The sequence below is a fragment of the Apodemus sylvaticus genome, chromosome 4, assembly GCF_947179515.1.
Source record: "Apodemus sylvaticus chromosome 4, mApoSyl1.1, whole genome shotgun sequence".
NCBI classification, from domain to species: Eukaryota; Metazoa; Chordata; class Mammalia; order Rodentia; family Muridae; genus Apodemus; species Apodemus sylvaticus.
Window position 1 is genome coordinate 79,698,738 of NC_067475.1, and position 15,785 is coordinate 79,714,522.

General features: G+C 52.8%; 1 protein-coding gene across 1 annotated transcript; it reads right to left on the reverse strand.

Annotated features, from left to right (window-relative positions):
* Positions 1–8,542: 8,542 nt before the first annotated feature.
* Sh2d2a (SH2 domain containing 2A) lies at positions 8,543–14,548 on the reverse strand. Its single transcript, XM_052180182.1, has 7 exons — positions 14,310–14,548; positions 13,652–13,809; positions 12,905–13,092; positions 12,257–12,346; positions 11,929–12,097; positions 9,477–9,629; positions 8,543–9,280 (listed from the first exon to the last, which is right to left on the reverse strand). Exons 1-7 carry the CDS (start codon positions 14,341–14,343, stop codon positions 8,939–8,941), a joined length of 1,134 nt encoding a protein of 377 aa, XP_052036142.1. The 5' UTR covers positions 14,344–14,548; the 3' UTR covers positions 8,543–8,938.
* Positions 14,549–15,785: the final 1,237 nt, after the last annotated feature.

Below are 15,785 nucleotides of genomic sequence, written 5' to 3' on the forward strand. Positions count from 1 at the left end.
CCTGCCAGGCACCCTGAGTGGCTTTTCAGCCTCTTGCTTTCCCTTTGCCCACATTATCCACTGACCAACCGAGGAGCTGTGGGTGACTTACTGGGACAGGATGATTGTCAGGTGTGTGATCCCAAGTGTGGAGAGTATTGCTGGTCTCAGGTGTTCAAGATGGACTGTCATGTGGGTGTCATGCCGCATGCCTGTGATCTTAGCATTCTGGATGCTGAAGGCAAAGGATCCTGAGTTCAAGGCCAGCCTGAGCTACAGGGCCCTACCTTTAAAATAGAAAGAAAAAGAAGGCTGGGCGTTGTTGGCGCATGCCTTTAATCCCAGCACTTGGGAGGCAGAGGCAGGTGGATTTCTGAGTTTGAGGCCAGCCTGGTCTATAAAGTGAGTTCCAGGACAGCCAGGGCTACACAGAGAAACCCTGTCTTGAAAAACCAAAACCAAACAAATCCCCCCCAAAAAAAGAAAGAAAAAGAAGCAGTAGATATCGAGTGACACCCAGCAGGTTGTGGCAAAACACCCGCTGCCAGGGTGAATCTAATTTACACTGAGGTCGAGGGCATGGACTAGTTTGGAGTAAGTTGTGTTCACCACATGTCATACTCTAGGTTAATTTGCAAGCTGGGCATGCAAGTTGGAGGCTGGAGAGATCTCCATGGAGACTTCAGACTCTGTGTTTTGAGGAAGGGATATGGAAGGGAATGCAGACTTAGGAGCTGTATGTGCACACCAGGGACAGTATGCTGTGCAGGATCTTCCTGTCAGTTCAGGTAGGGCTCAAGTAGGGACGATCACAAAGTGCACAGCATGCTCGTGTCCGCTGTCAGGGATCCGAGAGCCCTGCCTGCCCTGCGGGGACGGAGCGATAAAGCCTGCAGAGCCTGTCAGTGCCAGGCAGAGGAGCTGCGCAGGGCATGCGCTTCCTCCCACTGAGGGGAAATACCTGGTAGGTTTAGTCGTGTTGAGCATTCCTCGACAGGCAGCCTGTGGCCAGAGCAACCCTTTGAAGAGGCTGTGGTGGGACTGGGGTCCAGGAGACTGAGACATCTCAGTTTCTGGTTCTGTATGCGGAGGTGAGTTGAGGCGTCTGTTTCTCATTAAGTACATTGTAGGGTTTCATCACTTACAGGAAAACTACCAGCTTATCTGAAATCTGACCTACTTCGGGTTGGAGCCAGACAGGGCTCTGGGTCCCACAGGGACTGAGTTGAGTTGTTGCAGTGTGCATCCAGCCATTCTCAGCAGGGAGCATCAGCTCCAGCTATAGTCCCTGTCCACTGAGGTCCGCCTCCCACTGGGGGGGGGGTCTTAGGTGATCGTGGGCTCAGCAGGGCAGTGTGCCAGGTGTGCTCTGGGCCTGGCATACTCTAGGGACAGCTCTTCCCATCCGTGTTGTTACCACCCTGTGTTCAGTAGCTTCTCTAAAGAATATGTACTGTGAGGTAGAAGGAAGTGCCCTGGGATGCTGGAGATGTGCCTTTACCTTCAGTTCTCAAGGGTCTGCATCTGCCTTTTTAACATGTGTTTTGAGATGGTTACTACAGCAATCCGGTTGGTCTGGAATTCACTATATAGCTGAGGCTGACCAAACCTTAATTTTGTATCCTAAGAGCTGGGATTATAGGTGTATATCACTATGCCCCACTCTAGAAAAACATTTTTTAAAAAATTGTCAGACTGGAGAGATGGCTCAGAGGTTAAAAGAGCACTGGTTGCCCTTTCAGAAGATCTGGGTTCAATTCCTAGCACCTACAAACATACATACCAGCAAAATATCCATAAAGGTTTGTGGATGTGTGTTGTACCTGCATGTATTCACGTGTGTATGTGTACCATATGCATCTCAGGTGCCCATGGACGTCAGAATAGGGCATCAAGATTCCTGGAACTGGATTTAAGGATTGTTGTGATCTACCATGTGTGGGTGCTAAGATCCAAACCCCAGGTCCTTTGCAAGTGTTCTTATCTGCTAAGCCACCTTACCAGCTCCCAGCCACATTTTTTAAAAGTCACTCTTTAGTCCTACCGAAGATGACATTTTATTTGGTGGTTGGCATTTCCTAGTCACCAAGAGAAATGCTGGCATGTGTGGTAGTTCACACCTATTTTTCCTGAACTATAAAGGTAGAGGCTGGAGAATTACCATAAATTTATGGCCTACAGTGTGGGACTTAATCTCAAAATTCAAAAGGTAGGCCAGGTCTGGTGGCACACTAATTTCAACACTCTTTGGAAGGCAGGGACAGGTGGATCACTGATTTCCACGCCACCTAGGGCTTCATAGTGTGACACTTTCTAAAAGGTATGGGGGTCAAGAAAAGGAGAAAAGAAAATAGGCCTCTGATGAACAGGAACAGAAGACAGATGATGGATCAGAGAAATAGGAGCAGTAGAAATGATGTGTGCTTAAAACTGGCCTAATAGCCACGGACAAGGGGGAGAAGGTAAGAAGGCCTTGACCACACGGGTATGCTATCCTAGCCCTTGGAAGGCAGAGACAGGGGTTCTGGGTTCAAGGCCAGCTTAGGTTTCAGAGCGAGACCCTGCCTCAAAACAAACCATCAGTATCCTTGAAGATAAAGGTGTACTGTCGTTAGCCAGGACAAGAGTGGAGGAGACGGAGATGTTTGGCCGGCATGGCATGGGGCTCAGGAAAATGGCTGGATTTTGGGTTTAGTCCAAATTCAGGGGAGGATCATATAGAGGTAGCTAAGGATGATCAGCCTTTCTGAGTACATCTATAGAGGGGTCTCTGCTTTCTTTTTTTTTTTTAAATTATTTATTTATTGTATGTAAGTACACTGTAACTGTCTTCAGACACCCCAGAAGAGGACATCAGATCTCATTACGGATGGTTGTGAGCCATCATGTGGTTGCTGGGATTTGAACTCAGGACCTTCGGAAGAGCAGTTAGTGTGCTCTTAACCACTGAGCCATCTCTCCAACCCCGGGTCTCTGCTTTCTAATCTCTTGTCCTCGAGACAGCCACAAGTGGCAACACTGAAACTTTCTACTCTATTCCCTGAAGGAGCAGGGAAATGGCAGTCATGAGGGTCAGTCACTGGGGCAAAAGGCTGGGTCTGGAGGACAGGACAGTGGATCTGCAGTGGGAACTGTGCCTGACTGTTGGCAGCTATGAGAGAGCAGGCTGGGCCAGAGTGCCTGGACAGGGCAGAAGGGATGCTGTCTTAGTTTCTTTTCCTGTTGATGGGATAAGATATCCTGACAGGAGCATCAGATGGGAGAAAGGGCTTTGGTTTTCTCTGGCTCATACTTTGAGCATGTCATGGCAGGGAAGTCAAGGTCATAGGAGCGTCTCAGGGTTTTCCTTCTGTGAAGAGACACCATGACCAAGGCAACTCAGAGAAGGACAGCATTTAATTGGGGCTGGCTTGCAGGTTCAGAGGGTCAGCCCATTGTCAAAAAGGCAGGGGCATGGCAGCATCCAGGCAGGCATGGTGCAGGAGGAACTGGGGGCTCTACATCTTCATCTGAAGGCTGCTAGCAGAATATTGGCTTCCAGGCAGCTAGAATGAGGGTCTTTTTTTGTTTTTGTTTGTGTTTTTGTTTTGGATTTGGTTTTTTGGAGACAGGGTTTCTCTGTATAGCCCTGGCTGTCCTGGAACTCACTCTGTAGACCAGGCTGGCCTTGAACTCAGAAATCTGCCTGCCTCTGCCTCCCAGAGTGCTGGGATTACAGGCGAGTGCCACCACCGCCCAGCTTAGGATGAGGATCTTGAAGCCGATACCCCCAGTGACATACCTACTCCAACAAGGCACACCTCCTAATGGTGCCGCTCCCCGGGCCTGGCATATACACACATAACAGGGAGCTTGAGGCAGCTGATTGCTTCAACATTTCCAGGAAACAGCAGTGAATGAATGCTGCTTAGCTTCCTTCCTCCACTTAATATAGTCCAGATCCCCTGCCCCCAAAGGGGTTCCATTCATAAGTTAGGTACATTCTCACACATTAATTAACAGTGGTCCCTCATGGGCATTCTCAGAAGCTAGCCTTAGTCTAGACACTGCTGCCACAGCACAGGTGTGCAGGGAGGCTTGCCTCTCGGGTGCTTTTAGATCCCATCCAATTGACAACAGCAGCATCACAGACAGAATGGCAGTGGTGGTGGTGGTGGGGAAGGCTGCCTCGCCCACCTCCCATGTGAGGAGATGGCTGGGAAATTGAGGAGCCAGCTCCGTTCCCTCTTTGGGTCATTCAACTTCCTACCTTGAGGCTTCACTGCCCTGAGGTCTGTAGTGAAGCCAGCAGGGCGGGGGAAGGACAGGGAGGATCATGACCTCCATCTTTATTTCTGCATGCTCTGGGGACTGAGCCTGGGTCCCTACGTAAGCAAGTGCTCTGTCTGAGTCATGCCTCCTACAACCTCTTCAGCTTCAGGGCTGGGCTAACCTTTTCAAGCTTTGGCAGGTCAGGGACCTTACCCTTCTGGGGACCTGTTAGTATCAAGACTGGGCTAGGATGACCAGGTCAGGGCTCTGTCTTACTGTCTAGAGCTTTCTGTCACCTTCCTTTCTGACCCGGCACTCTCTTTAGGTGTCACAACGGATCTCCAAAGCTCCTGCTGGCCCCAGTTGTCACACTAGTCAAAGCTGCTCACTTGAAACACATCTCTGCCGGTGAGGCCCCAGTCCCACTTGTCTTGGGACCTACTTTGGTCTAAGCCTAAAGTCTGCACTGTTGAGCAGTAGAATGCCCTACGGAAGCAGAAGTGCCCACTGTATTCTGCCTGGAAGTCTAGGGAAATTCTTTACTTTCTGACTTCCTGCTTCTATCTCCTGCTTTGACTTTCACTCTTTTTGTCTGCCCAGACCTACCCTGAAGTGACCACCCAAATTTCTCAGGACACCTTTCCTGTGTTTTCAGCCTCACCCCTCTGATTCCAGGAGGGGGGTGGGGTGGGGGAAGGTGTCATGTGCTCCTCACTCCCATCTTTCACATACTCCGGAGGGCTCTAGATATTCAGCAGACATGGAACTGTTGATGGAGAACTCATGGTTCTCTGCTGATTAGCACCAGAGTGGAAAAGAAAGAACTGGCTAGTCACTGGAGCTGGTGCTGGTGCCAGGCTGGGGGAGGGGCAGTCGTGGCAGTACCCAGCTGTCTGCAACAAAACTGAAGGGGAGAGCCTGTCAGATGGCTGATGGCTGGCCGGCCGCGCCTCAGCTGGGGCAGAACTCCTTGGGAAAGGCAGGACCCAAAGAGCACATGTTATCTTAAATGAGCCTTAGCAGAATCGGGGTAACAGCTGGGTGGGGAACTGCACAGAGAGAGGAAGTAGCAAAGGCTACCTCTAGAGACTCAGTGACTCTGGAACCAGTAGGACAATTCATGGTGGCCTCAGGAAGCCTCCAGCAAGATGGAAGTGGGACTTAGGGCACATTGCTCCCTGGCCAGAGGAGTTTAGCTCTAGGGCAGGAAGCCAGTCCTGAAGTGAGTCTGGGCAGAGAAGGGAGAAAACCCCACAGGATGGGGCAGGGAGGGGCAATGGGCGGGTGCCTGAGTGAGGTAAGGGCTTAAGCCCTGAGGTAAGGAAGTCCTGTGAGAGACGAGGAGCTGTTCCAGGAGCGAGCATGGCTCGTAGACCGCTAAGGCAGCCTTCTCCAGAGTCCTGAATTGCCCATCTGTGCAGGCACCCACTCCTGTGCCCACTCCTGTGCCCATCCAGCCTACCCCTGCTAAGGGAGAAGCACTTGGCAAAGGGAGCCCATGTCCTTGTCCTCATGTTTTTCAACTTTCAGCCAAAAGATCAATAACTTTGCCTAAATGTCTTTGAACCTCTAGACCCCTGTGAACCTCAGTGGGAGAGAAAAGGGTTGAGCAGGATCTGGAAGGACTTAGATTCCCCAGGAAGGAGATTGTTGGTGATGATTTATTAGCCAGACAAGGACCAACAAACAAATTCTAACATCTGTTCTCACAAAACCATTCCTCAGACAACAGCAGCAATTGGACCAGGGCCCAGATGCGAAGGCTCAGAGGGCCAAGGCATCCTGAAGTCCAGTTTCTTCAGGAGGAAAAACCAGGGCACAGGAGGCAGGGTGGCTTCCCTGGTACACACAATTCCTTGCCTTGGTTTCTGGCTACTCTCAGAAGGGAGCAGTGTGTGTGTGTGTGTGTGTGTGTGTGGTGTGCATGTGTGTGGGCATGTGTGTGTGCATATGTATGTGTGTGCATGTGTGTGTGTGCATATGTATGTGTGTGCATATGTATGTGTGTGCATGTGTGTGAGTACATGTGTGCATGTGTTTGTGTTGTTATGAGGAAGCACAGATCCCATATTTGTTCCCCTGACCTCCAGGCTGCTTTTGAGTAAGGAGGAAGGCAGACTTTTTAAGGGGACAGGGAAAGCTGGGGTGCAGGGAAGTCCCAGTGCAGAACTCTGGAAAGCAACCAGCTTCTTAGCTGAGGAGATCTCTCCGTCCTTTGTGGAGAAGTGAGGATTCAGAACGTGGCTGGGGAACACTGGACAGGGCTTTCATCCTTGACCTTGGCCGCACACATTCTCCTTCTCTGGCTTGCTTCATTGTTTGCATAATGAGAGAACTGGACTTAATTGATAAGGGAGAAAGAACTGCTGCTCGTCCTTCCTTCCCGCACCCACAGCAGACGCCACTCATTCGTCACCCTGCTCTTTTCTGCTGAGCTTAGATCTGACCTTAATATCCTTCCAATGCTGCGCTGTAGGCAGCCGAGACCAATGGATTAGAGCTGGCGTGCGGGATGACACCTCCTTGCCATCCGTGTAGCAGATGAGGCGCTCTGCTCACCTGTAGTCTATCCCACCTGCCTTCCCAAAGAAAGGACCCAGGGGCGTGTGAAGGTCTCGGGGACACAAAATGCCCCAAGCTCCCTCCCAGGTCAGACTTACCGCCTAAAAAGACGGAGGGAGAGCCATGCATGTTCTCTGTCCTGAAAGAGCATGCCTCTAGGAGCAGGGGGTGTTCATGAGGAAGGAGAGGGCCTTGCTCTGCCATACAGTCCTCAGACTGCAGCTCTGGACCATCCACCGCTGCAGACGGAAGGACAGCCCTGGGTCATACCCCCTGCCTCTTTGGCAGATCTACAGTCTCTAGGAAGAAGGTATATGGTCTTAACCCTTAGGCCTCCAGAGGAGATTTAGGCTCCGATCCCTTCTCCTCTTCTCCCTTCCCCCTCCCTTCCTGAGGCAGTTGCTTCACGCCAAGCTTTGGGCCAACAGTACTTTAGAGATAGCTGAGTATCCCCCAGGGCTGCCTTCAGGGATCATGCCCAGCAGGAAGGGGGAAGAGAGAAGAAAAAGGAACAATGGGAGTCTGCTGAGGAGTGGCCCGTGTCAGGCCAGGGAAGGCTTTGCAGGGAGAAGGGCAAGTGGTCTTGAGTGGGGTTAAGGGTCACCAGGCAGCAGGAGGGTGACCTTGTAGGGACTGCTGCAGGCAGGACTGAGGTGAGTGAAGTACGCTTGGTGGCCCTTGGTGAGTTTGGAGAAATATGAGGGAGGAACTTGAAGGGGGGGCTGACGAAGCAGGGCCTCACCTCAGTAGGGAAGAGCTGGCGGGCCAGGCAGCTGCCTCAGAAAGCCCATTCTGACTTTCTCAGGGAAGAGTGGGTCAGAACTGACAAGCCTGGTACCAGGAGAGCAGTCAAGTCACTCTTAGATCCCACACGCTGTGTGAGCTGCCTGGTGGCACACACTTGTAACCCCAGAACTTGGGAGGTAGAAGCAATGGGGACAGAAGCTCAAGGTCCTCATTGGCCTCACAGGAAGGCAGAAGCCAGCCTGGGCTACAAGAGACCTTGCCTTGAGGGAAAAATTGGAGCCGGGTGTGTTGATGCTTCCCTAGCATCCAGCATCCTTTGGAAAGCTGAAACAAGCGGATATCCATATGTGCTAAGCCAGCCTTGTCTACATCATAGTGACTTCTAGGACACCAGGGCTACACAGTGAGACCCTGTCTCAAAAATAACAATAACAACAACAACAAAATATGGTTCTTAGAAAAGTCTTGATGAGAAGATGGCAGGGATGGTGTGGGGTGGGGGGGACGTCACTGACCTACAGAGACTGAAGCAAGGAGGGTGGAGATGTTCAGGGAGCACACATTTCTTGCTGGAGAGCAGGGTGCTGGGGGTTAATCAATCAGGGTGTGGGACACAGAAGTACACTGCGCGTGCGCGTGTAAGGTGGGAGTAAGATTGATTCAATCGACGTTTGAGTGACTTTGGAACCCTGGCAAAGCCTGGATGGACCCAGGGTTAAGAAGGCAGTAGCTAGCTGGGCAGTGGTGGCGCATGCCTTTAATCCCAGCACTTGGGAGGCAGAGGCAGGCAGATTTCTGAGTTCGAGGCCAGCCTGGTCTACAGAGTGAGTTCCAGGACAGCCAGGGCTACACAGAGAAACCCTGTCTCAAAAAACCAAAAGAAGAAAAGACAGCAGTAGTTGGCAGGTGACAGGGTACAGGTGAGCTGGGCTGCTGAAGGCCAAGCAGGGACCTGCAGTGGCATCAGAGAGGACACCTGAAGAAGGACCTGATGAGGCAGGTGCGAGGGAAAGAGTCTGACTCATTTAATAGTAAAACCACATTCAGATATGACCGAAACTCTGTGGGGAAACTGTGAGGGAGGCGCACACGGAGTGGTGGCCTCCTCCTCGGAGCCCACTGCTGGTGACGCATGGGCTCCCAAGTGCTCTTCTCCAGGGAGCTGGGTCAGTGCCAGATGTGTCTGAGGAAGGCTTGACTGACAGGCAGCAGCCGGGATGGAGAGAGGGCGAAGGAAACCTTCATTTTCTCTGAAGTAGGGGTGGGTAGGGCTCGACAAAGCGGAGTCCACATGCGCGTCCAGGAACAGCCTCAGGCCTGCAGCTGGGCAGAGGTTTTCAGCAGCATGGGCATGGACCACTCCATCTTACTTCAGCCCCTGACCTCACCTGGCCTGTATTTAGGAGGGGCTCCCTCTTTCTGCTGGCCTTCTTGAGCTTTTCTTTCCCTGTACCCCCTTTCCCTGGCCTCCTGAGGTAGGCCTGGACCAGCACTTCTGGAGGATTGGGTGCCCAGCGGGTACCATTCCCGATGGCCCATCCACCTCAGCGTAGATATTACTAGGAGCGTCCCCAGGGCTGCCCCGCCCCATGGCATAGAAGGCTATGGGTTCATCAGGCTCCTGGTAGACCGGATTAATGGGTGTAGCCCGATGAGGTCGTGGAGCAGGATGTGTATAGACTTCAAGAGGAAGCTGGGGCTTGGCAGGGATGGGAGGCCTGGGTCTGGGTGCCTGGGAAGTCTGGGGGAAAAAGGCAAGGCCAGGGAAGAGAATTAATGCGAACGGTGGAGACAGGGTCGAAGCCCAGGCCTAACTCAGCCTGAGCCTCTACCCATGAAAGACCCTCCTTCCTGGCCGTTCCCTCTGTGCTGAGTCCCCTCTCCAGGTCCTGACACCCCTTCCCCCATCCCCCAGGCTGACTTGACCAATACAGTACCTCCTTCTGTTGGGAGGCCCAGACTTTCTCTTTGTGTACCGAGGCCTGGGCCTGCCCCTGCTGGAGGAGCAGGCTGTGCTGGGTGTCTGGGTCCTGTCTTTTGCTTCCTGAGTTGAATTCAGCCCTTAGGGAAAATCCAGCAGGCTCAGCTGTCTGCAGGAAAAGAAGGAGGCCTGAAGGGTTGGGGGCGTGGTGGGGACAACAGGTGATCCAGGAAAGGCAATTAGGTCTGAGAGGATAGGAGAGACGGGGAAAGAAGTGCTGTGGGCTGCGTTCTCTGTGTGAGAGGGAGAGGCTGGAGGTATTGAGGAGGCCTGGGGACTGTAGACGGAAACAAAATCTGATCACAGGTGACAGGTGTGTCTAAGAATGAACTCTCTGGAATGCAGGGCCAAGACAGTCTCATTTGTACTTAGGGTTGCAAAACTAGCAGGCTTTAGGCTTTAGGAGTCTTTGCCTTCAAAGCAATCAGTCAGGAGACAAACCGCCATGACTGCTGGGCCTTATTTCTTCAGGCTCAAGAAGCTTAATATATGAAGATAGAAGCTACACGTACGTTTAGGGGCAGAGACCACCACAGGAGAGACGAACCTTCCCTTGTAAGTACCCCATGGTAGTTAGTTATGTTTTTAGCACAGCATTAATGCTAGCCTCGAGCAGGGCTCCCTGTGTCATCTGCTCCCAGAGGCCTACAATCCACTCAAGGCCTCCTAGATCCACACGAGAACTCCTTCTCCCGTGTTCACCCTGCCGTCACCTCTCCTGGAGAAGGCACAAGGCTCACTCTGCGGCCCCAACAGCAGGAAGGTCAGCTTCAAATCCTCATGCTCCTCTGTCAAACCCGACACAAGCATGCCCTGTCCTCTGGTGTCTCTGCCAGAGTCTCGCATCCTCTCTGAGCCCACACTCAGCCAGCACCACCGTCCCGGTGCACACGCCTCCCCACTGCTCCCCACTCTCGCCATTCTGCCGCCTCTTTGCCCAGTCTCTGTAGCCCTTGCCCGGGCTTCCTGCTCTAGAAGGATCCAGACCTTCATGCTTGATTGTGCTGGGTCTGAATCGGGGGGGGGGGGGGGGGGTGCTGTTTGACCTTTCTTCCCGTTCTGACCTTTGTTCCAGACTGGCTCCAGTCCTGTGGATTCCAGTTGCCTTTTCTCATTTCTCCTGTGGATCTGGGGCCTGAAAGCATAGCCTGGAGCTGGACGAGCCCCTCCAGCTACTTCAGCCCCCAGCTTCCTACCTGGCACCTCAGACTTTAAATGTTTCCACGCTTGGCTCAGACGGGCTCCTCCTCTAGCCTTCATCTACCTGTCTTCCCATTCTTCATTTGTTCTGCAAAGACCCATGAGCTCCACATTCTAAATAGCCAGCAGGCCTCTCCTACTCCTTCAATCTCCAGCCCCATCGACGTCCACAACACTGCCGCAGCCGTGGTCTCCATCTCTAGTGGCCTTGTTGGGGCCTCGCTGCTCGTCATCTTCTGAAACACGGCAGCCTTCTTCGTCTCCTGCGGCCTTGTCTGGCCCTCACCACCCTGTCAGGTGAGGCCGTTGCTTCTAACTCTCCAGTGTAATCAAATCTTATTTAGAATAGAACCCCCAGAGCCTTGTGAGAGCCACAGGGCCCCCTCACGTCACCCTTCTGACCTCACTTCCGACCTCTCCGCCCATCAATCATCCTGATCCTCACTTCTGCTCACAGTGAGGCTGCTCAGTCTTCAGACACAGCAAACAGCACCCCCCCCTCCCCCCATTTCAGGGTCTTTGTCCCTGCTGTCACTGCCACCCCAGATGCTTTTCCTCCAACTGTCTGCACGGCCCCCTCTTACACCATTCGGGCCTCTGTTCCAATGTCCCCCACCTTCTGTGCTGCCTCTTTGTGACATACTGCCTACCCTGATGCTCTCCATCTCTGCTTGGCTTTCTTCCTAGCACTCACCTTTCTGTTATCAGTGCGTTCTCTCTATCACTTATGGAATCTGCCTTGTCCTAGAATAGATGCCTCGTGAAGGCCAGGAGATAGATATAATTCACCCCTGTTGGTTTCCTAGGTCTTAAACCTCTCTCTCAACACGCAGTGGTCTGAAGCGTCTGCACTTTTTGAAGGCGGGGGCTCCCTGACAACTTCTGTCAAGCTACGCAGCATCCATCACAGCCACCAGCCACTACATATGATCCCACCACTGGACTGTCTGCCGTTGCTACTGTAGTAGGGTTTATGAGCGAGATGGCCATGGACTCAGTAAACTTCACTTAATTTGACTGCCTCTCTGCCTCTCATTACCCTGCTGTTTGTGGATGGTCTGGTGGTGAAAGGACACCTTTCTGGAAGGAGTGTGGGTAAGCCGGTGTGGCCGGTCCTGGATTAAGATGAGAAAGGCAGCGGCCAGTAACCTGGACCTGGTGGGGATGCTGGGAGTGGCGGCGGTTATGGGTTTTAGGTAAGGGCTCACCTGACGAGCAAGGGGTTGGGTGAGCATCTCCCCGTAGGGGCTGAGGGGGCACTCTGTGTAGTGTTGAAGCAGGTCCTGAAGCTGCGCATGGGCACTGTCTTCACCCAGCACCACGTGGCGCCCGTCCTCTAACTGAGCAAGGAGGAAGTGACGGCAGCAGGTCTGGCTCCTGCAGGGGCCACTTTGAGTCAGACTTGCCATTTCTTCCCCGACCAGGCTGAGGGGAGAACCCTGAGCCCTCCTTGGACAGAGCAGGTCAGCGCAGGAGCTTGCCCCTTAGTTAGCAGGAAGCCCCACCTCCAGCTGGCCAACCGGGACCGCCCCTCACCTGTAAGACAGCACGAAGGCCACAGCGCTCTCGCTGAAGCGCACCAGATAGCATCCTAGAGGCTGGGGCTGCAGCAGACGCTCGGCTTCCCTGGAGAGAAGTGTGGGTCCGGCTCTGCCTCTTACCACTTCATTTCCGTCTTCCCTCACCTCCACCCCAAGCAATCATACCAAGTGAACACAAGGGGACAGGGGTCCTGCTCAAAAGACCCTGGTGGTCTTCATCTGCCAGGGTAGCATGGGGCGGTGTGTGTGTGTGTGTGTGTGTGTGTAGCCGCAGCGGCGGCAGACATGGTAGTTACAGTAATAAGAGTTTAGAAGACGAAAGCTGGCGATAATGAAACAGAAGTAGGACTGAGAAATGGAGAATTCGGCTGGAGAGATGGCTCAGCGGTTGAAAGGTCTTCTGGTTAACTGCTCTTCCAGAGGTCCTGAGCTCAGTCATGGTGACTCACAACCATCTGCAATGGGGTCGATGCCCTCTTCTGGTGTGTTTAAATAAATAAATCTTTAAAAAAGAGAGTGAGGAAATAGAGGAGAGAGCTGAGAGAGAAAGAGGCCTGGGAAACTAGAATCCTTGCTGTCAGGATTTCTCTGACTGACTGAGGACTCTCTGCCTTCTGGGCGTGTCTTCCTCTGTGTGACTCACCTCCTGGTGATGAAGCCATGGAACCAGAGAGGAGCAGTCTTGAGCAAGAGCCAGTGGGCCTGGGTCTTCTGGGCCCATGCTCTGGTCTGGGCTTGCAAGGACAAGTCTCCTTTCCCAGGCACCTCTTCTGCCCTGTCAGCAGTCCCTGGGACCCAGGCAGCTCCTGGGGCTGAGGCAGAGGCCTGGGCCTGAGAGAAGTCAGGGACAGAGGCAGCTAAGATTAGAGGATCTCTCCTGACCCCTCCCCTGCCTCCTGTTTACCCTCATTCCTGTCCCTCCCCCAATCTGTTTTAGAGTGAGATTGCTCAGAAAATCCTTTCCACGGCCACTGACTTAAATTTCTTCTGTATCTTCCATACTGGTCCCAGAGGGCAGGAGATGGTACAGGAAGTCACCTCAGGCCAGGGGAGGGTGGCTTCCTCTCTAGTAAAGGAGACTGAGCTGGTGGGTGAGAGGAAAAGGGACTGAAAAATGATCTGGAATGCTCTGGGCAAATGGAGGTGCTGACACAGCATGCAGACAGCTCCTCATGACTGGGTCTGAGATTTTCAGGGCCAGAGAAACTGAGGGCAAGTGGGTGGGCAGCTATGCACAGGAGGACAGCACTCCCCACTTCCTGTTTCCCGCCCCCAGCTGCCCATTCATTCCTGCAGGCTTTTGTTTTGACATGGGTGCATGTGCTCACCCACATCCTCGGAGAGGATGGCAGCGGATGAGGCAGCTGTATCCACTCAGGTTTCTACTCACCTCCGTGTGGGGGGCCCTGGGGCTGAGCTGAGCCCCCTGTTCCTTCAGAGCCTGCATGCTGCTGGGCTTGCCCCCACAACCCAAGTCCTGGCATCTCCCCTGGCTCGGGTTCGTGGGCTGGAAGGTGCTGAAGGCTGAGGAGGTGGCTTCATGATTCCCTGTTGGCATCAGGAAGGTTGCTGGGTTTCCCAGAGGCGGATCACCTCCCCCTCCCTCTGTCCTTCAGGCTCCTAAACATCTTCAAAGGGGTTTTTCCTGACGGGGACGGTGATGAGGACAGAAGTGTAAGTGTGTAGCAGGTGGGGACCCCAGGAATAGGAATAAGGAGTCAAGGTGTTTCAAAGGGACTGGTGGCAACAGAAGGGTTGTCAGTAAAACAAGAACCCTGGGGACTAGGCTGCACCTCTGAGGCCTGGAAGCCCTGTAGAGGTTGGTCCCTTAGGCCAGGCCTTCCCTTGATCAAGACTCTTCTGCCTGCCATCTTTTTTCACTCGCTCGGATCCTGTCCCCTGCCCTCAGGGATGCAGCAATGCGGAGCCCCAGAGATGGAGCGGGAGCAGTGGGCACTGTGGCGGCTCTGGCTTGGGTTAACTGCTTAGCTGTGAAGTGGGGCTCAGGCTCAGGCTCAGGAAGGCAGCAGGGAGAGCTTTACACGTACCTTGGGGGCATGTCTGGGCCAGGCAGAGCTCCATAGAAGCAGGTGGCTGTGCTCTCGAAAGAAGTATGGCAGCTCATCTCTCCTCTCACTCCTTCCCCCAGGGACAGGAAGTGTCGCTTACCCACCGCCTTTATCTAGAAAAGGACCCACGTCATGGAAAATGCAGAAAGACAACAGTCCTGCGTCTGGAGGCCAGGCGCCTGGGTAGTGTGGGTTACTCTGTTAGGTGTGACGTGTTTTTGCTATCTGACCTTTGTCTCCTCTCCAAACGTGTTATAAGGCTTCTCAGAGATTTACACTCCGAAGTTTGCTTTGAGGAGATACATGAGGAGAGTGGGGCAGAGCTACAACAGGAAGGATGTGGGTTAGACCTCTGGAAGAACTTTTGTGTATAGATGTATATGTGTCTGTGCTTGTTCAACATATGTGTTATATTGCAGGTGCACTTACCTATGTGTGTAACGAGGAAACTAAAGGTGGAGGCAAGTGGCTTCCCAGCCATTCTCCCCCTTACGGAGACAGGCACCTTTCAATGAGCTCACCATTTCGGCTAGACTGGCAGGTCTGTGAGCCCCCTGGATCCACCTATCTCCTCTTAAACCAGTACTGGGGCCACAGACATGCACCTAGTGTGTATGTGCACACCGAGGCTCCCAGTTCAGGCCCACATGCATGCTTGTGTAGCAGGGACTTTGTTCATGAAGCCATTGCTCCAACTGCTGGCGGACTGTTTTAGCTAGGTGGGACCCGTGAGACCCCCCGAGTTAGAGAGGAGGAGCCTGATGTCCGTCTTTGAGCAGATGATGGATTCCGATTAGGACAATACTAAGCAACCTTAGGGGATTCTCTAACTGAATAGGTCACTGCTAGACATGGCAGGATTGGCTGTGCTGATTGATTCTGAGCTAGCTCACAGCTTTGTCTGTTGTGTGCTTCCAAGATAGTAGTTGTTATCTTGGGAGGCTGTGGGGGCTTGTAAGAGGTAGAACTTGCATGCCAGAGGTATGCAAGGGTACACTGGGCAGGTGGTATCTTCTGCATCGTTTGGCGTCTACCCAGGACCAGACTCTGTAACCCACCTCATTGTATTTAACATTACCTTGAAATGCAAAGGACAGCATATCTTTTATTCCAGGTCCAGCACTCAGAAGGCAGAGGCAGGGGGAATCTCTGAGTTTGAGGGCAGCCTGGTATACAGTTCTAGCACAGCCAGGGCTATATAGAAAAAAAAAACATGTCTTAGAAAACAAACAAACAACAAACAAACAAGACCACAGCTGGAATATCACAATAGCCAACATCAGACGCAGCCGTAGTGATAAAAACATCCTGGTGCTCGCATGAAAGGAGAGGGTTAGGCCAGTGCAAGAGAGCAGAGACCACAGATGCAAGCCCACAGAGCTGTGTCCCATTAATTTTTGACAATGGAGACAAAAGCATGTAGGTATACATTTTTCTCACCTTACTTTACTAAGC

What these genes read in the sequence shown, in the direction of transcription:
- Sh2d2a (XM_052180182.1), bottom strand. Translation starts at nt 14,343, where the DNA reads ATGGAGCTCTGCCTGGCCCAGACATGCCCCCAAG. An exon ending in CATGGCTTCATCACCAGGAG is followed by an intron (nt 12,347 to 12,904) that starts GTGAGTCACACA and finishes ACTTCTCTCCAG; the next exon opens with GGAAGCCGAGCGTCTGCTGC. An exon ending in GCCTTCGTGCTGTCTTACAG is followed by an intron (nt 12,098 to 12,256) that starts GTGAGGGGCGGT and finishes TGGCCCCTGCAG; the next exon opens with GAGCCAGACCTGCTGCCGTC.